Source organism: Gobio gobio, assembly GCF_949357685.1.
Source record: "Gobio gobio genome assembly, chromosome: 9".
In the NCBI taxonomy this organism is placed as follows: domain Eukaryota; kingdom Metazoa; phylum Chordata; class Actinopteri; order Cypriniformes; family Gobionidae; genus Gobio; species Gobio gobio.
Window position 1 is genome coordinate 53,294,997 of NC_137115.1, and position 21,858 is coordinate 53,316,854.

General features: G+C 37.8%; 1 protein-coding gene across 2 annotated transcripts in view; it reads right to left on the minus strand.

Moving 5' to 3' along the window:
- kcnab1a (potassium voltage-gated channel subfamily A regulatory beta subunit 1a) overlaps positions 1-21,858 on the minus strand; it is a gene marked incomplete at both ends in the record, with an annotated part of 179,998 nt that overhangs the window by 153,788 nt on the left and 4,352 nt on the right. The window contains one exon of one of the 2 annotated variants that reach the window (XM_079825789.1): positions 14,562-14,797. The exons of the other annotated variant lie outside the window; for it this stretch is intronic. Coding sequence (XP_079681915.1) covers positions 14,562-14,797 — 236 coding nt within the window. Of the gene's footprint in view, positions 1-14,561; positions 14,798-21,858 lie in introns of those variants that run through there. 2 annotated transcript variants of the gene reach the window in all.

Here is a 21,858-nt window from a genome sequence, read left to right on the forward strand (position 1 = left end):
AAGCGATCCGCCGGGTTTACGTGATCTGAAACTGACGGTTGCATTATTGATCGTGTTTAAAACCCGATGCCATGATCACATCACTGGAAGACATTCCTCTGACACCATTACTTACTAAGCAACATCTAGTCAGCATTGTTAGTGGACAAAGACAGTGTAATCTAATCACATTATTAATAGTTCTTAATACAAGAGCCTTCACTTTTAAGCTAAACCGTGTGGATATGAGAGTAAACACTCATACACATACTAGGGAAAATCTGAACGCTGAATAAATCAGATTCCCATTGATGTGGTGATGGGATAGGACAATATTTGGACGAGATACAACTATTTGAAAATAAAGTTGTCCAAATTAAGTCCTTAGCAATGCATATTACAAACATTTTTATATATTTATGGCAGGAAATGTACAAAATATCTTTACGTAACATGATCTTAATATCCTAATGATTTTTGGCATAAAAGAAAAATGGATAATTTTGACCCATACAATGTGTTGGCTTTTGCCACAAATATACTGTGCGACTTATGACTTATGTTTTGTGCTCCAGGGTCACATATTTGAAAGCTGATAACCGATATATTGACCGATAAATTTAAATCCAAATCCAAATTTGTATATAATTTTTGACAGCCTGATTACAAAATCAAAAGTCTCAGCATTAAAAGCCATGTCCCAAACACACAATTAGGATGTTCTAATTATAATTTTATGTAGCCAAATGACAGACGTGACCATATTTTCCTTTTTGAAGTGATTCCAATCATATTTCAAGCAATTTAACATCATGGTGAACAGTGCGCATCTGAAATGTCTCTGCTGATTAATAATGCATTATTTATCGGCTTTAAAGGTTTAGTACACCCCAAACTGAAAATTTCCTGATAATTTACTCACCCCCATCTCATCCAAGATGTTCATGTCTTTCTTTCTTCAGTCGAAAAGAAATTAAGTTTTTGGAAGTAAACATTTCAGGATTTTTCATCATATAATGCTTTTCAATTGCAACCAAATACTGAAGGTCCAAATCAATGCAGTTTCAAAGCACTTCGATGGGCTCCAGAGGCTCTGCGTGATCCCAGATGAGGAATAGGGTCTTATCTAGCAAAACCATAAGTCATTTAAAAAAAATTTTTTTAAATGAATATACTTTTTAACCTAATTTGTTTATCTTGCACAGCCCTGTGTTTACAAAGCGCTCGTGTGAAGACTAATGTGGCGTTCACACCAGACGCAATTCGCGCTAATCGCGCGAAGGTGGACGCGTGTACATTTTGAGTTTACTCGCGCGAATCGCGCGTGAAATTTGCGTGAATCGCGCGTGACATTCACTGCACAACAGACGCGAAACTCGTCTCGTTGAGAAATGGCTAACATGGGCTGTGTTTACATGTCTTTTTTTTGTTAATATCTACTGTTAATGTGTGACAAAACGTAGTTTTAAGACTTTTTCAGTCGATAATGTAGTTGTTTAAAGCTCAAATCTGTGGTTTATTTATATAAACAGTGCCTATTTGAACATTTTATCTGCCGTGTTCGGAGTTGTGAGCTCCAGTGGATCAGCGGCGGTCAGCGTCGTCAAAGCCGGCGAGGGCAACCTTTCCTCGGCCAGTCCTTCTGCCGTCTGCCGCTAGCTCTGATGTCTCTGTGGTGTGTCTCGAGCTATAATTCGTCTTGTAACGGCTGATCTTTGGTCTCATGGATCTATAATTTGTTCCCTGGCAAATCGTTTAGGCTGAGGGCAAAGATAAGTTTCATTACTTTATATTTTTAGGCTATAACTGTACGTTGCAGTTGTAACGTTAGCCTACTAGCACTGACTTTGAATGTTTGACTGCATTGTTTGCTTTATTTCATGTATAGCTTGTTATACATTACTTATACTTTTGTATTATTGATCATACATAAACTTGCATTTAACAAAAAGAGACTGGGTTGTGTTTCATGTCATTTAATGTTATCACAGTGATAATCATATTGTCTGAACCAGATATTAATATACAGATTTTCTCCTCATTGTTGTCACTACTAGAGCAAGCTCCTGATTGGTAAACGCGGCGCGAAATATCCGCCAAAGTTCAGATTTTTCAACTTGAGCGATTCGCGCGAATCGCGCGTTCAAACCGCTCAATTCGCGTCCTTCGTGGCGCCTCAATCGCGCGAATCGCGTCGCAGAATGCCATTTCGCGTCTCTGCATTGACTTAACATGTAAATCACTTGTGCGAATCGCGTCCGGTGTGAACGCACCATAATACAAACGCCCTTTAGCAAAAAAAAAGAAGGTAAAACAACGATATTGAACGATTTTAAATCATTTTCCTAACCCTAACGGGGCGGTACTTCTGCCTACGTCTAGCGTGACCTTTCCGACGTGATTAGGTCATCCATAGCACCTCGCAATTTAGGTTAAAAAGTATATTCATTTAAAAAAAATTTAACTGACCAATCGTTTCGTTAGATAAGACCCTATTCTGGGATCACGCAGAGCCTCTGGAGCCCATCGAAGTGCTTTGAAACTGCATTGATTTGGACCTTCAGCATTTTGGTTGCAATTGAAAAGCATTATGTGATTGTGGGATTACAAATGACAAATTATACATTGTTATATATAGGTTCCAATGTAATAGAATATAACTGAAAACATTATCTATATTTGTGTTTTACATTTTGAAGTAAACTTGAGGAAATTCTAAGGAGATCACGTCAGACCGTTTAAGTGTTTGAGACATTAAGTCTTTTGTCTTTATGCACTTCCTGACTATTTACCATGACAAGTTTAGAGCAATACTGCCTGAGTGATTGGATTAGCATCTATGCATTTGAATGACTCTGTTATGCTGATTGAATTACGGCTGATGAGACAGGAATGTTTGGGGTGTGTCCCTATTTTGTGGTGTGTCTCCTCCCCTGCTGTATAATCCCTCCCCCTGAAATGTAGATAAATTGCATTATTTTGTACTGTTAAATCAGACTGTTTTCGGACGACCTGCAGCACAGAGAGTTCTCATTAAAAGAATAACTTCTGTTTGATCCCGAAGTCTCCTGGTCTTCATCTTCTGAGTTTCCTACACTTTAGAAGATAAAAGTTCACAACAGAAAAAATCCTGGAATGTTTTCCTCAGAAGTAATTTTTTTTCAACTGAGGAAAGAAAGACATGAACATCTTGGATGAGATGGGGGTGAGTAAATTATCAGGAAATTTTCATTTTGGGGTGAACTAAACCTTTAATATATTTTCTACCGATATGATGGCCGATATATTGTGCATCCTTATGTAATGTAGAGATCCACTGGAGGTGAGTGTAGATGAACCCAAGTGCAGTTTTATTGTCAATAATCCAAAGAGAGCAAACAGAAACAATGACTTGACAAAGAACTCACCAACAGCGGTTTACACGAAGCAATACTCGACAAACTGACAAGGCAAATATGAGGACTATATATACAGAGACTAGGGGAACACATGACTATGACAACCAATGAACAACCAGAACTCAACCACGTGACAAGACAATAAACCAATGAGAACTATAGACACATGACTAGACCAACCAATGAGAACATGACACATAGACAAGGGAACCAATCAGAACAAGACACATGAAACTAGGGAAGCACATGATCACATTAGGGCAAGGAGGTCACATTACAAGAACCAGGAAACATGACTGAGGTAAAATTACAAAATAAAAGACATGAAAACAAACATGAACCAAAACTCAACAGCCTGACAACACATACAGTACCATTTTCTAAGAAGTCTTCAGTGTCACTTAATTCTTCAGAAGTCATTCTAATATTCTGATTTGGTGTTCAAGAAACATTTATTATTGCTATTATTATCAATCAATTATCAATCAACCACGTATCATATGCCTGTGAGTACAAATAGGTTGTGATTTGAAGATCTGTACAGAAGAAAAAAGGATCCTTCCATAATCGACTGAAAAAGTATGATGACTTCTACACTTTAGACATGTGTACAGAATCTTAAGCACAATCTGGGAGTTTGACCTTGGCAATCTTGCAGAGGACTGAATGTTTAAAAGATCCCTGATGTCCTCTGGAGTCAAACCATGGATGGCTTTAAAGCAAATAACAAAATGTTGTACTGAATCCGTTGTTTTATCAGTAGCCAGTGAAGAGAGGCCAAAATTGAAGTTATATGGTCTCTCTTCTTAGTATTTGTCAGCAGTTTGCATTTTGAACAAGTTGTAACCTCAACAAGGAATGATTGGCAAACCCCTGCATATAACGCATTATAATAATCCAAGCGCGAAGATATAAAACCATGTATAACCTTTTTAAGATAATTCTTTGATCAAACTAAAAAGAACTTTCAGCCACATTACTTCCTGATTTACAAGGAAGATACAATTGTGTATCATCAGCATAACTATGATATGAAATGCCATATTTATTAAATGTAGAGCCCAGCGGAATCACATTAAGGGAAAAAAGTAACGGCCCAAAAATAGAGCCCTGAGGTACCCCATACGTTACAGAAGCAGCAGAAGACTTTTTGTGGAAACCCTGATACACAATTTTTTGATAGAACAGCATTAATCTGAAATAGAAATATTTTTTAAAATATGAATCTTTTGTAACACATTACAAATGACTTGACTGTCACTTCAATTTATGCATCCTTGCTTCATAAAAGTATCATTTTGATGCATTTACAGGGCTGGGTATCAATTCACATTTCCCCACAGATTTTATTCACAAGCTCTCGATTTGATTTTGACTCGATTCTAATTCTTTTATAGTGAATCAGAATCAAATCACAATTGCGTTATGAATGTGCGTTATAATTGCTGTAAATTATACAGAGAACCTACCAACTTGGTACATTAGAAAATTATGAATTTAACCTGCAAGGACAACTTTATTATGGAAGCTTGTTGCCACCACAAAATAAAAAAATAAAAAAGATAATTGTGACTTTTATATGTGACTTAATTGCGATTAATTCATTAATTGCGACTTTTATATGCAAGTTATAAAGTCCAATTCTGAGGGGGAAATGAGGGGGACATTTTTCTCAGAATTGTGAGTTTATATATTCTGACTTTTTTTCGTAATTCTGAATAGCATGATATAAAGTCAGAATTGCGTGTTATAAAGTCAGAATTGCAGAATTACTGAAACAAGCTTACATACTTACAGAATATAGATGTATATTCTTAGCATAAATATTTAAAGTATCTTACTTTAATGTTTACAGACAACTATAAAGCTTTCTCGAGCAGGATACAGAGGAAGTCATTAGGCTACATTCAAATCCAATGGATCTGACTTTCTGTTCCATTTCTAGGAATAAGCACTGCAGTCATTAAATATTCACTTGGAAATCTCCAAAACTCATTAGGAGTGACATTAAGTTGGCTTGCAAGGCAGTTTAAAATCAGTTCCCTTAAATGGTGCCTTTAAATGCTGTCAGTTAAGTAATTGACTGTCTGGGCAGCGAGGCAGCTTCAGTTTCAAACACAACCTGTGGCTCTGTTTGCTTGAGCGGCCCAACATGTAAACCTCTGGTCTAAACAATGGCATGAGTTTGGCCGTGACAATGGAAGATGTCGGGGGGAGGGTTTGGCAAAACTGTTTGGATTATTTTTACAGTTCAGTTTGGTGCTGCTAGAGACCTCACCTTTTAAGGCCAGTTCATAAAATATTCCCTAAATAAAACCCAAAATACTTCATTAAGAACTAAGCACTGCTAATCAGTGGTTCTATGTATGGGTGCATCTCAATTAGCTCCCTAGCTTCCTATAGGGCGTAAATCAGTCATGTACATGAATTCAGATGCTGGTAAGGACAGTAATGGCTCACTACACATTGGGACACATGAGGGAATATAGTGAGCATTGATGCTCCCTGGTTTTCACGGTGCATTTTGGGACTTTTTAGGGAGCAAACATTTCAGTGCACTTGAAGGACTTTGGACATTGAGCCCTTAAAGTCCTCATGAAATTTTTTACAGCACAGAGCGGATCATGTGATCGAGTCGATCCAGAGTCACGACAGCACAGAGCGGATCATGTGATCGAGTCGGTCCTGAGACACGACAGCACAGAGCGGATCATGTGATCGAGTCGGTCCAGAGTCACGACAGCACAGAGCGGATCATGTGATCTAGTCGATCCAGAGTCACGACAGCACAGAGCGGATCATGTGATCGAGTCGGTCCAGAGTCACGACAGCACAGAGCGGATCATGTGATCTAGTCGATCCAGAGTCACGACAGCACAGAGCGGATCATGTGATCGAGTCGGTCCAGAGTCACGACAGCACAGAGCGGATCATGTGATCTAGTCGATCCAGAGTCACGACAGCACAGAGCGGATCATGTGATCGAGTCGATCCACAGTCACGACAGCACAGAGCGGATCATGTGATCGAGTCGATCCAGACACACGACAGCACAGAGCGGATCATGTGATCTAGTCGATCCAGAGTCACGACAGCACAGAGCGGATCATGTGATCGAGTCGGTCCAGAGTCACGACAGCACAGAGCGGATCATGTGATCTAGTCGATCCAGAGTCACGACAGCACAGAGCGGATCATGTGATCGAGTCGATCCAGAGTCACGACAGCACAGAGCGGATCATGTGATCGAGTCGATCCAGAGTCACGACAGCACAGAGCGGATCATGTGATCTAGTCGATCCAGAGTCACGACAGCACAGAGCGGATCATGTGATCGAGTCGATCCAGAGTCACGACAGCACAGAGCGGATCATGTGATCGAGTCGGTCCAGAGTCACGGCAGCACAGAGCGGATCATGTGATCGAGTCGATCCAGAGTCACGACAGCACAGAGCGGATCATGTGATCTAGTCGATCCAGAGTCACGACAGCACAGAGCGGATCATGTGATCGAGTCGGTCCAGAGACACGACAGCACAGAGCGGATCATGTGATCGAGTCGATCCAGAGTCACGACAGCACAGAGCGGATCATGTGATCTAGTCGATCCAGAGTCACGACAGCACAGAGCGGATCATGTGATCGAGTCGGTCCAGAGACACGACAGCACAGAGCGGATCATGTGATCGAGTCGATCCAGAGACACGACAGCACAGAGCGGATCATGTGATCGAGTCGGTCCAGAGTCACGGCAGCACAGAGCGGATCATGTGATCGAGTCGATCCAGAGTCACGACAGCACAGAGCGGATCATGTGATCGAGTCGGTCCAGAGTCACGACAGCACAGAGCGGATCATGTGATCGAGTCGGTCCAGAGTCACGGCAGCACAGAACGGATCATGTGATCGAGTCGGTCCAGAGTCACGACAGCACAGAGCGGATCATGTGATCGAGTCGATCCAGAGACACGACAGCACAGAGCGGATCATGTGATCGAGTCGGTCCTGTGTCACGACAGCACAGAGCGGATCATGTGATCGAGTCGATCCAGAGTCACGACAGCACAGAGCGGATCATGTGATCGAGTCGGTCCTGTGTCACGACAGCACAGAGCGGATCATGTGATCGAGTCGATCCAGAGACACGACAGCACAGAGCGGATCATGTGATCGAGTCGGTCCAGAGTCACGACAGCACAGAGCGGATCATGTGATCGAGTCGATCCAGAGTCACGACAGCACAGAGCGGATCATGTGATCGAGTCGGTCCAGAGTCACGGCAGCACAGAGCGGATCATGTGATCGAGTCGGTCCAGAGTCACGACAGCACAGAGCGGATCATGTGATCGAGTCGGTCCAGAGTCACGACAGCACAGAGCGGATCATGTGATCGAGTCGGTCCAGAGACACGACAGCACAGAGCGGATCATGTGATCGAGTCGGTCCAGAGTCACGACAGCACAGACGCAGACCAGAAAACGTATTGGACCCATTTTAATTCTGCACAGAATGATATTTTAAAGCAATATGGATGGCTTTACAGAGCTCAACGGTTCTGAGCTGTGATATAAACTAAACACTATTGGCTGTTTTAAAAAAAGGGGAGGAGCTGCTCGATATGCCCCACCCTGTCTTCCTGTTTCAGTGGAAATTACATCAACACACTGAATAATGCTGCGTGTTTCAAGGCACTTCAGTGGGACTTCAGTTCCTGATCAGTGCCCTGAGTACTGAACTAGGGACGCACCCAATGTGACCCTGCCTCTCCCTTCATGAGACGCAGTGTCACAGGTTCATCCCTTATCTAATTGCGAAGGCAATTAAGTATTTAATGGGGACACCTGGTGATCGTTCCTCAATCATTTATCAGCTTTCCAGGATGAATAAATGATCAGTGCCTGGCACTTTCTTGGTGATTTTGAAACTGGCCCATTTGAAGTCGTTTGTGTTGAGGCCATGGTAAAGAATCTTAAAGGAACAGTAAGAAATTGAACCTGTGGAGGAGGTGGAGAGCGGTTACATGAGGACATTTCTCCTGTTTCTGTACGTGTGTAGGCCTTATGAGGGTGTAAGACAAACATAATCAATCACTCGAAAAGTGACAGAATAAGCCAAAGCATTGAGGACACTGGAAAACAAAATCATAGGGAGTGGGTGTATTTGGTAGGGCCGTTTTCTCTTATTTAATGACACAGTGTAGTAAAACTCAAAAAACAACATCCCACCATAAACGTCGTCTAAACTGACCTGTCAGAACCATAAGTCAGGCAGAAAGCACAACTGAACTGCAAATACAACCCAAAGCCCTGAGCAGAATTCAGAGTCGTAATTAAATGAACAAAAGAAGGTGATGACAGAAAATAGATCACATAGATTATGCCCTAAAGTTATTTCCAGTCAATATTATGCAATGCATTCGCTCAACTGACAAACAGATGTTAATCACAAGGATTACTTGTCCATAAAAGTGTATATACCACCACTGCCACACTGGCCCATAAATGTACAACATGTAGTAGATGTTATGGTTATGTCCTATAAAAGTTTTTCCACAGCCTCTGGCCGTGAATCACTGCTCTTGGCAGCCGCAAGAGATTGTAAATGCTTCATTTTCTGTTAGTGTTGTGGATGTGAGAAGCCTCGCAGTGCACGGTGACCTCCCTAGGAAACTGTTTTCAGCCATCGACGTGCAAGTTTTACAGTGCGACGGGATGAGGTCATTGGACTTTTTGGGTTTGAGGTCAGTTGTTAACAACACGTCACTGACTGACAGGCCATTGTGTTCCTGTGACCTGGGTCGCATTCGATTCACACGTATACAAGCTTTAATGCAGCTCTTCTCTGTTGAACACATTTTTAATTTCTGAATTAATGCCACACCAAAAATATACAACTATATTGATATCATCATTTCATTCAAAAGAAAACCTGATAGTAGTTTGGCATTATATTTTATTATTTCACAGCTTGTTAACATTTTTTTACTTTTTATTTAAAACATTTTTAAGATATATATTATATAAAGATATTTAGATGTATTGAAGGTGTAGGGAAAATGTTATATTTTACTTGATGGCTACACCGAAAATAACGTAAACGTTTCTATGAAATCATAATGAATACAACAAGAAAAATGTTTGGGCACATTTTAAGCTAGATTTTAAAAAATGCTTTCCTTTATCGTGTAAAATATCATGTGGTGCCCCTTCTAAAAATATATATATTTATGAATTAATAATTAACACATGATAAACTTCAAATTAAATAATTAATGTGCACGCTCTCATGTATTCAAGGTGTAAGGTATAAATGTTTACTTGCTGGTTACACCACATGACACTTTAAATGTAAACTTTTTTTATAAAACCAACATGAATACAAAGAGCACATTCAGAGAAATTGGCAAATTTTTAAGCTTAAGATTTTTTCCTTTTCTTTATCGAAGACACTCTTATATGTCATATAAAATGTCATATGGTGCAACTCCTTAAAAAAGTAATGATATTTATGAATTAATAATTGATATTTGTTTTTTTAATTAAAATAATTCATGTGCAAACACGTATTCAAGATGCAAGGAAAACTTAATGATATGTATCTATTGATAATGAATTATATTTGTTTTGAAAAAATAAAATTAAAAAAACATTGAAGATATAAATAAATAATAATTATTGTGCACACTTGCATGTATTCAAGGTGTAATGCTGCGTTCACACCAAACACCAATAGAGCATAAAATTTGCGTCTATCGCGTCTAGTTGGACGCTTGAATATTTTGAATCCACTCCACAGCGAAATGGACGCGCTTATAAATCGAGCGTTTGAAGCTAAATAGCGCCGTTCAAGGCGCTCCAGGAGAAATATGTCATAAAACACCACTCTGCCTCTTTATAAATAAACCACAGATCATTCTCACCTGAAAAAGTCTTAAAACAGACACAATAACAGTAGTATTTTTAAATTATGCGGGGTTTCTCATCACGTCACTTTACCATGTGACAGCAGCAAGCAGGCTCCTGATTGGTTAATGCGGCGTGAATAGACGCCAAAGTTCAGATTTTTCAACTCTGCGGCAGATGCGAAACGCGTGAATGCACAAAAAGCACCAAATAAAATCACTCGCGCAAGACGCTCAATTTGCGTATTTTGTGCAAACTGGACGTGCGATTGAGGCTAAATTGCGTCCATGGCACCACAGGACCTCCAGACACGTGTCAACGCGTCTTTACATTGAGTAACATTGAAACTACTCGCTCTATTCGCGTTTGGTGTGAACGCAGTATAAGGGAAAAAGAAAACAAAATTACTTGCTGGTTACACCACATGACACTTCAAATGTAAGTTTTTATTAAACTAACATAAATACAAAGAGTACATTCAGAGAAATTGGCCAATTTTTAAGCTTTATTTTTAAGATATTTTATTTTCTTTATCGTGGACACTCTTAGATGCCATGCAAAATGTCATATGGTGCAACTCCTAAAAAACGTAATGATATTTATGAATGAAAAATTAATGATATTTGTTTTGATAAAAATGTAAAATATACACACTCATGTATTCAAAATAAATTTGACACTTTAAATGTAAGCTTTTTTATGAAACCAACATGAATACAAAGAGTAGCTTTATTTCTAAAAGATTTTTCCTTTTCTTTGTAGTGGATACTTTTTGTGCATTTGTGCTTATTTGTGTGTAGAGAGAGCGAGTTATGATAAATGACCTTCATGCGGCTCAAAAGAGTGTGATAGACAGTTTAAAGTCCACTCCACTGTTGGTGAACCAAAACGCCCTCCAGCCCTGTTTAGACTCCATATGTTATCTGAAAGTAGAGCAGCCCTGTTATGTCAGAGTCTTGACAGCGACTCTGAACATATGTCCACTTCCAACCTAGAGCACTTCAATCTTTGAAGTCCAATACAAACCACCATGTTTTTCTCTATTGTGTGTTTGTCCGAAACACGTGCGTGACAAAACTGCCTCATGATGTCACTGGTTTTCCAGCAGTGACCGATGGGGGACTATTCCCCGAATATACCCCAGAGAGTGATGGACAGCCCAAACCACAAAGCAAACCACTAATAAATGAATAGACTAATAAAAGCGAGCGTAAATCCTTTGTTATTGGCCATCCAGACAGCTCTAACACCATCCAGGTCTGCCAGGAACATTCTGACGACCAGCTGAACTTTATGGACCGCATGTTTGATGAAATGAAATGCTCAAAACAATAAACTGGTTCGTGTATGGGAAGCTTAAATTAAATGAGTTGAAGCAAATTAACTTTTCTGAGTTCACCAAACTGACACATTTTAAGTAATCTGAATTGTTTCATTGTTTTGAGTTCATGAACTTGTTTCTTTTAATTTAGACTAACTTACATTTAACTGAAACTGGGCTGGGATTTCTATTTCCCAGCATGCTTTGCCTTGACAATACCAAAATTAAGTGTTATATAATGTTTTTTTGTGCAATATTAAAGTGCCCCTATCATTCCTTGTCATGCGGTGTGTAATGTTGAGGTTTCTGAATGTAAACATTCTGCAAAGTTGTAAACAAGTGCACGATAAATAAAGTTATTGTCTCCCCCCAAAAAAATTATCGACTCTGAACTGCCTAAACGTTTGTGGTTCGAATCCCACTGTTACGGTTCTACATCACTAGAAAATATATTTGCATAATGCCGGCCTATGTTGTACGTTGTCCGCCCACGACCAACTTGACCCGTCTTTCAACGTGGGATATGGGCATAAATTTCATCGAACAATTGAGGGGGACAATAAACAGAGTAGAGTAGACCAATCACAACAGACTGGGCCATCTGACCAATCAGAGTAGACCAATCACAACAGACTGGGCCATCTGACCAATCAGAGTAGACCAATCACAACAGACTGGGCCATCTGACCAATCAGAGTAGAGTAGACCAATCACAACAGACTGGGCCATCTGACCAATCAGAGTAGAGTAGAACAATCACAACAGACTGGGCCATCTGACCAATCAGAGTAGAGTAGACCAATCACAACAGACTGGGCCATCTGACCAATCAGAGTAGAGTAGAACAATCACAACAGACTGGGCCATCTGACCAATCAGAGCAGAGTAGCTCGCGGAAAGGAGGGATTTAGAAAGACTGATTCAGTCGACGAGTCGTTTGAGAATCATTGAAAAATGTGACCCTGGAGCACAAAACCGGTCATGCGTCTCACGGGTATATTTGTGACAATAGCCAAAAATCATTAGGATATTAAGTAAAGATCATGTTTCATGAAGATATTTTAAAGTGTATATATCATAAAAAAAATATTATTAGTAGTAATATGCGTTGCTAAGGACTTCATTTGGACGACTTCAAAGGCGATTTTCTCAATATTTAGATTTTTTGCACCCTCAGATTCCAGATTTTCAGTTGTATCTCGGCCAAATATTGTCCAATAACAAACCATACATCAATGGGAAGCATCTTGGAATCAATGGAATCAGCTTTCAGATGATGTATAAATCTCAATTTCAAAAAATGTTTTGTGGTCCAGGGTCACAAATGTGATGTGCAATGTATATTATGAGAAAATTACCGTTGTTTTTTTTACCTTTGATGCATGTCAAATAGTTGTAGGAGACTCCAAAACAAAATTAGAAACCTTAAATATATCGTAACTGGGGCACTTTAACATTAATTGGGAGATTTAGAAGTGTTTAATGTGTTGCTCTGCTAATTTAGGAGAGTTTCTGTTATGCTGGGTTACACGATAACAGGATTTCATGATCATTTTAAGTTAAATGTGTGAGTTAGCTTACTCAAATAATTCAAGTCAAGAGCAATTAAAATGTCTGAGTACAATTTACACAGCAAAAAATGCTCTTCTTACTTTGTAATTTTATCTTGTTTCTAGTCTAAATATCGAAAAATTATTAAATCGGGATGCATTTACTAGATAAGTAAAATGACATACGTTTTTGCTTAAAATAAGCAATGGTGATTGAAATCTTGTTTCTTGTATCCCAAACAGAAATAAGATTATTTTTCTCACCCCATTTGCAGATAATGTTGCTTTTTTTAAGCAAAAACTCACTTCTTTTTAATTTTTTTCCCCAGAAAACAGGAAAAAAATATCTTATGTCATTTTACTTATCCAGTAAATATATCTTGATTTAAGAATTTTTAGATAAGCAGATTTGGACTGGAAACAAGAAATAAATACTAAATAAGAAGAGCATTTTTTGCAGTGTAAAAATCTGCCAGTTCTGCTTCCTTCAACTTTGAATTTCTTAACTTAATTTTGATGTAACCAATTACCTCAAATGTATTCGGGTGTACAGTGTGGCACATCAGACCTGAGCAGGCACACTGCAAAAAAATGCTTTTCTTACTTAGTATTTTTGTCTTGTTTCTGGTCCAAACATCTAAAAATTCTCAAAACAAGAAGCATTTACTAGCCAAATAAAAATTGTCTTGTTTTGGGGGGAAATAACTCAAAATTAAGTGAGTTTTTGCTTACAATTAGCAAAATAATCTTAATTCAAACAGAAAACAAGATTATTTTGCTTATTTTAAGCAAAAACTCCCTTAATTTTTAGTTATTTTCCCCCAAAACAAGACAAAAACGTTTGCTTGTCTAGTAAATGCTTCTTAATGTAAGATTTTTTTTAGGTATTTGGACTGAAAACAAGACAAAAATACTAAGTAAGAAAAGCAGTAAAATGATCTGTAGTTTTCTGTAACTTTATATTGCATATCTTAAGTTACTGTCTCCAAGGATGAATCACTTTTTGCCACAGCATCTTTAGATAAAAGCGTCCGCTAAATGAATAAATGACTTTACAGAGCTTTTGACTTGGGGCAATCAGCTCTCCTGATTTCCCTGTGGGAGCTAATAAAAAAACGTGCAGAACGGTAATGAGCACAAATGAGAACAATGGAAACATCTTCCTCTGGCAACGTCACTCAGAAGAGAACACGATGTATAACCACATGTGGGCGAAAAGAGGAACAGCAGGAGTTTTAAAAGACACTTTCCTCCCACTCTCAGTACTTCTTTTGATAACTTCCTATGATAACAACTGTCAAAGAGAGCTTTATATATACATTCAGACATCAAGTAACGACAAGTAAACCCAAAGGAAATGAAATTTGGTGTGTATGAACAGGACTCTCTGCGCTTTGCTCGGTGTGTGTACCTGTAGGCCATGCCCGTCCTGGCTCGGACAGAATCCTGTATTGAGACTGCATGTACGTTGAGGAACTCCTCCAGATGTTTTATTTCTACCTGAGAGTTGGAACGCAGACACACGAGAGGAGGATAAAGTTTGGCTCCGGCGTTCTGCTTGCCGCAGCGGCTCTGACCCTTCTCCTTCTGCCCGCCCTTCTGCTTTGGAGCGGGGATATCAGGACAAGTGGCTTTGTACAAGTACATCTCTCTCAGTCACGTCCATACACTGTCCAAGCAGGCCCACAGGAAACAAACTTCTTCAGTATTTAACCCTTTGGAAGAAACAAAACAACCTGGACGTCAAGTTTCCCAGAGTCCTGTAAAAATATCCCGTGATTGAATCGGTCTCACCGTCCTGTCAGTTGCACATCTGAACTGCAGTCGATTCACTCTCTAATAAACACCATGGGAATCTGGGACATTTTCCCTGCCTGTATCTCTCCCTCCATCCCTCCCACCCTTTCCATCTCTGTCGCTCCACCTCTCTCTCCCTCCCCTACTATGTTCTTATCCTTCTTTCATGCCTCCACAGATACAGTAGACCTAGTCAACAGTCGACCTTTGACCCTCAGCTAGTGCTGGAACTACAACTATGACATCCCCTCATTCCCACAATCCTCTGGAACAGGCTCTCTTTCCCATATCTAGATATATCAGCATGCTTGATCATCCCGGCCAGAATTCCATGGAGACGAGCCAACAAACACACACAGTAATCCATACACACTCTCTGACAAAGTCACGCACATATCGCAAATCAAGAAAAGTCCACAGCGAGGCATTGATGGATAGCTGTGTGCATTCAGAATTAGCGGCGGTGGAAAACTGGTCATCTGTGGTAGTAGTTGTCTGTTATGCTTTTGTTTAAGTTTATTTTTAGGAGACAGACGGAGTCCTTTAAATAACCCGAATGAATTTTCACACTTGCAGGACTTTCCCAAGAGCACAGAGTTCATGAACGAGAACAGATAACTTACATAAAGCCAGACGGGTTGAGCGGGATTAATCCATAATCACCCGGAATATGTTTATTGTGCAATAATATTGCATTATTCAATCTATCAGTACCATATCGGCCAATTCTTGAGTACAGAGGTACTAGGGTTGACATCTTCAATGTGGCAAAATAAGGGACACCCATTCACGCATGAACTGATTATTTCAACAATGACAACTTGACAGCTCAACAACAAACCATATGAAAACATGAGATCAATATGTGAACTTGCAACAGAACACATTTGATATTATTTTACATTTTATTTATTTCTAAAGAACTCTTTGGTAGTCTATTTGGTGCACTTTAACCCCTAGGAGTCTGAGCTGTTTTGGGGCCCTTTAGAAGTTTTGACATGTGTAAAAAAGTGTAATTACACTGTATTCAGCACAAACTGGGCTACCATAATATGTGAGCAACATGTATGTACATGCTTGTATTTTTGAGAGAAAAATGTTTATGCATGATTTTTGAAAAAACAAAAAAAATTGCTTTCAAATTAAGGCCTCAAAACACACAATAGATATGTGTCCACAAGACTTTTGACTAATGGGTGTTGTTGCCAAGAGTTTTTGCTTCAAACTGATGTGAGAATCATTGAGCCTACTCATTCACATAAAACAATACACTGATTTAAAAATTGTAAGACAGTTTTTCTTCACAAAGCCAGGATTCGCGAGGAGGCGTGATAGCTAATGAATAATGATGGATATCACCTGAGAGGACAAAAGAACATAATAGCCCGCTTAATGAGCTGCATAATGAATGAGCTTCATACCTGACTGAGAGAGCAAAAAAAATGCTCTTCTTATTTAGTTGAAATTGTACTTATCTAGTAAAAGCATCTTGATTTAAGAATGTTTAAATATTTAGACTAGAAACAAGACAAATTACTAAGAAAAGCATTTTTCTACATTTAATGTACTATTTTTTGTGTTTTTAAAAGTAGTCTCATGCTAAAATAAATAAATAATTAAAATTCAGATACAATTTATACAAAATGAAATTCCCTTTAAAGAAAGCAATTCTCTTTCTACAAAACAAAAAATCACTTTCTACAAAAACAAAACCCCAGAATCATTTCTGACAAACTTTGATATTAAATTAAAAAAAACATTAGGCTATAATATTTAAATATCAAAATGAAGCAAAATACATTTGACTGGTACTATATTTATAGCATCTGAGCAGACATTTGTGAATAAAAGCTTTATTGATGTGACACTAGGCTCTTTTACAATAAACACGTAATAATCTGTCCGTGTATGACGCAGTTCACCCAAAAATGAAAATTCTGTCATCATTTACTCGCCCCTGTGATGCTCCAAACCTGTATGAGTTTCATTCTTCTGCTGAGCACAAAAGAAGATATTTTAAAGAAAGTTTGTACCCAGGCTGCTTTGGGTCACCATTGACTTCCATAGTAGGAATGAATCTTCATATGTGTTCAACATAACAAAGAAATGTGTACATGTTTGGAACAACTTGAGGGTGAGTAAATATAATGACAGAATTTTCATTTTTGGGTGAATTGTCCCTTTAAGCAGTCATTCTGAACCACTAATCACTTTTTTTGACAATTTTGAAATTCAAAAATGTATTTTTTTTTTTAATTTACTTAAATTATGACTATATTTTAATGTAATTATTTGTCCCATTCTTATCTAAATATTTTCTTTTAAATGTCATAAACTTTATATGACAGGATTATTTATTATGTATGATTAATATAGCCTAGCTAAATGATAAATTAATAATAACATTAATTAGGCTATAATCTATTAATTAACCTGTCTAAAAAAATATAATAATTCTGTCTGCCAAGATCTGATAATGTATGGAATATTATATTAATATATTGTCCATAAAAAAAAACTATAGACCGTACCTTTAGAAGCACGGATGTGTCGGTCACCGCATGGTGCTTTAAGACAGTCTGAGACACTGAAATGCTTCTCTATAAGGGTGCAGTTACTGGACAGACCCACTGATACCTTTTTTCTATTCAGTTCTAAATCTGGAGATTCTTTTGCGTTCAAACGGTGGATGCAAGCAAGTTTACAGCTCATGTTCTCGAGACTCCTCCGCTATGTCAACAAAGCAAATGAGCTTCTCTACTACTTATTGTGAAATTGAGTTCTTTATATTTGCTATCAGTATTCTCCACACTGCAAAATCCTTATGTGTTTATTGAACTATGTGTGGACCTATGTAAAATACAGGACAAATACAGGACAAAAAAGTCATTTTACTTGTAAATACGGGACGATTCCGTATTTCACGAGACGGGAGGCAACCCTAAGAGGTACTCATGTAAGGGGCCTCGAAAAACTTTATATGGGGCCTTTTAAAATGTAAAAAAGAGATGTGGAAAATGTCCAAAAAATAGAATGATGGCTCAGTTAGTGCAATAGTGGTATTTATTTACAGTGCCAAAAAGGATATTACACATCTTCTGAAAGAGAACTGAATCTCCTGATCAAAACACAGACGAAGAAGAAGCAGAAACAAGCGGTATCATATGTAATCATATGCATATGTAAAATAACGGGATCATCAACATTAAACATCATATAAATCATAAGCATAAGCAATGGTGTAGAAATAGCGTAATGACGTATGACGCGCGGAACAAGCTGTTCTTCCTGTTGATAAAGTGTCATAAATGATTGTCCTGTCATTCTAAAATTCTGTTTCCACTCATCGTCTGTGAAGTGGAGCAGGACAACGGGCCCACCAGTCCTTGTCTCGGACTCCAAAGACCACTTGTTTTGGGCTCTGGAATGGCCGTTTTTACGGTTTGATAAATATAAGCAACATGAAATAGAAAAATATTAAGTCTGCTTTTTAAAACAAAGAAAAGGAGGATGGTTATTATGCAACAACAGTGGGGAAACTCATTCATGCAGTATGCGCATGTTTTGGCCTGATTTTGTTTGAAATTACGTCACACCAGTTTGTTCTTCGATTTCCCTTGAAGTATATCGGGACCTTTAGGGAAGTTTGTGAGTGCATGTCTAAAAGTGGAGTTAAACGCACCCTTGGTTAACTTATTATAGGCCATGAACCAAATAATGGGTAAATACCACCATCTTCACATATACATAATTAATACATACATATCCACTTCTTGGACATAACATCATAAATAATCATTTAACCACCTTTCTCTTTCTTTACAGGCAAACAATGGACTTGTCAGCTTCAGCTGCATTAGATGCTGCCATATATAACATATAATCATAATTAAAAAATTAAACACAAATATGATAATAAAGATATTTTTCCTACTCACTATCTGTTGTTCTTAATTGAAGAACACAGTTCTTGAAACTTCCATTAAATATATCAATCATCCATTAAACATAATAATACTCCCATTTTTTGTTAAAACTAACAGTTTTAGTGTTTTCATTTTTAATTAATTTAGACAAAATAACATAGGATTTTAATATCGGCCAAATATTGGATATCGGTCATTAAAAAAAAAAAATAGTACTATAATTGATAAACAATATTTTTGCATGTGAACTTGCTCTACAGTGTAGAAAATCGAATTATACGGTTAGTTATATCTGGCCACAGAATTCCAACAATCAGAATCAAGTATTCCAGAGAGCTGTGCATTAAACTTTATATATCCAAGGAGAAACCTAAGGCAAAGCAGGGCCCTCTTTTCATAAGTTAGCCATTCATTGTCCCTGTTTAAGCATCCTTTTCCGCTCCATTTCTAAAGCACAAATGATCAGTGTCTGTGCTTGAGATGCATAAATGAGGGTCGAGTTGTAACAGACCTCACACAGTTATTTGCCATTAAAGATAATTATCTGCAATTGTATTGCTACTTGGATTAAATGATCAGAACACTGCTGGAAGGGTAATCATTTTCGGAGTGAAGGCCACTGGTGGTGTCATATATGTCCTTCAACTCACAGCTCTTGTTGTTATTAAATCTGATCTGTGTGAGACTAATTATGGCCGAACACTTGCAGCTTATTAGCGCTTTAATGTTAACAGCTTGAGAAGAGAGAAATGCATGTTGTACTGCTGACGGATGCTGCCATAAACATAAAACTTTGGCAGAATTCCTCTGTACTTTAAAGAAAATTGAGCCATTAAAAATGTTAATTGGTTATAACCAGTGTTTCTAGGTCACAGAAATCCAAACAAAAGATTAAAATAACATGGGTAGTAACTGATTACATGTGAACTTGAGTAAAATGGAGTACTTCTAATAAGGGTTGCAAAGGGGCTGAACATTTCTGGAAACTTTGCAACGCTACTTGTAATTAGATTACATTACATTTTAATATACTCGTAATCTACAGTTACTTTTTTTATTGATTACATGTTATTCTCACAATGTCAGTAAATTATTAATAATTCATTGATTCTCCCTACTACTTAGTTATCTTTTAAATTTGCTTACATACGTTTTTTTATTATTTAATTAATAGCTTTTCATTAAACTCACAAACCCCATGCATTTCCTTCTAGAAACGCAGTCTCAGAAACCCTGACGTAATGTATTTAATGCACTTTATGTTGTTGGAACATATTTTCTTTCTCTTTGTATTTTTATGTCAATATAAGGGATGCACGATATATCAGCCACCATATCAGTATCGGCCGATATATGTTAATTTTTAATGTTATTGTTATCGGCCTGATAATAAAATTTGGCCGATATATTAAAGCTGATAATTAATGGATTATTTCCCCCAGACACTTCAGATGCGCAATATTCGCCATGATGGTTTTGAATTGCTTGAAATATGATTGGAATCACTTCAAAAAGGCAAATACAGTTCAGTCTGTCATATAGGCTACATAAAATTATAATGAGCACATCATAATTGTGTGTTTGGGACATGGCTTTTAGTGCTGAGACTTTTGAGTTTTGTAATCAGACTCTCAAATATTATCTAAAAAGTTGGATTTAGATTTATCGGCCAATATATATCGGTTATCGGCTTTCAAATATAAAGAATTATCGGTTATCGGTATCAGCCAAAATTCTCATATCGGTGCATCCCTAATCAATATGGTACCAGATTATCCTATTCAAATAAATGTTAGGTCAAAAGTAATCTAAAAGTAGTCAGATTTGATTTCCTAAAATGTGTAATGTAATGGATTACATCATGTAATTTAGAATCAGTCACCAAACTACGATTTGTAAGTAATCTACCCAGAACTGTTTATCAGTCACACTATCAGCTTCAAGAGATACACTGGGTATCCTTTACGAATAATTACATGGATTATTTTTGTAAATATGCACAGGAGAACTTCTCACAAAAAACTTCACCTAACTCACAACTACGAATGCATGATATATCGGCCACCATATCGGTATCGGACGATATATGTCCGTTTTTAATGTTATTGGCCCGATAAGAAAATTTGTCCGATATATTAAAGCTGACAAATAATGTATTATTTCCTTCAGCTGAGACACTTCAGATGCGCACTGTTCACCATGATGGGTTTGAATATGATTGAAATATGATTGGAATCACTTCAAGAAGTCAAATACTGTTCAGTCTGTCATAAAGGCTACATAATGAGTCATAATCATAATTGTGTGTTTGGGACATGGATTTTAATGGTCAGACTTTTGATTTTGTAATCAGGCTCTAAATTGGGATTTAGATTTATCTGCCAATATATCGGTTCTCAGCTTTCAAGTATAAAGAATTATCGGTTATCGGTATCGGTTAAAATGTCATATCGGTGCATCCCTACTCACAACACATGCTTGCGCACATGAATTTGTCCTTAACCTCGTTCAAAAGTTAATTGATTTGGAGTATTCTAAAATCCCAAAGTATATTCAAAATGAGCGACCATTTGCCCGAGTTTAGTCATTTGCATAAAACACGCCCAAACCACCTCCATATATGGGTTTCTGCACATTTCCTTTACAGCTTTTTGTCACTCAGTCTCTCTAAAAACTTGTTCTCATCTGTGAGCATGCACAGTAATATCCTCAAAACCAGTTCAAACGCAATAAACTTCTTTTATACAGACCCACACACATCATTAGCCACATATGCGTATCTGCATTGTTATACAGAAAAACCTTGCAGCAGAAAATGCCATTTTAAAATGTATATTCATTTTATCATCTTAACACAAAAGCCACCCAGAGTATGTGATTTTTGTGTATGCGTGATTTCAGCGGTTATTAATTTTTTCCCCGTAAAATTTAGAATATATTTTGGTATAAACATTATTGGTGAATCATGATTTGTTTCGTGAAAAT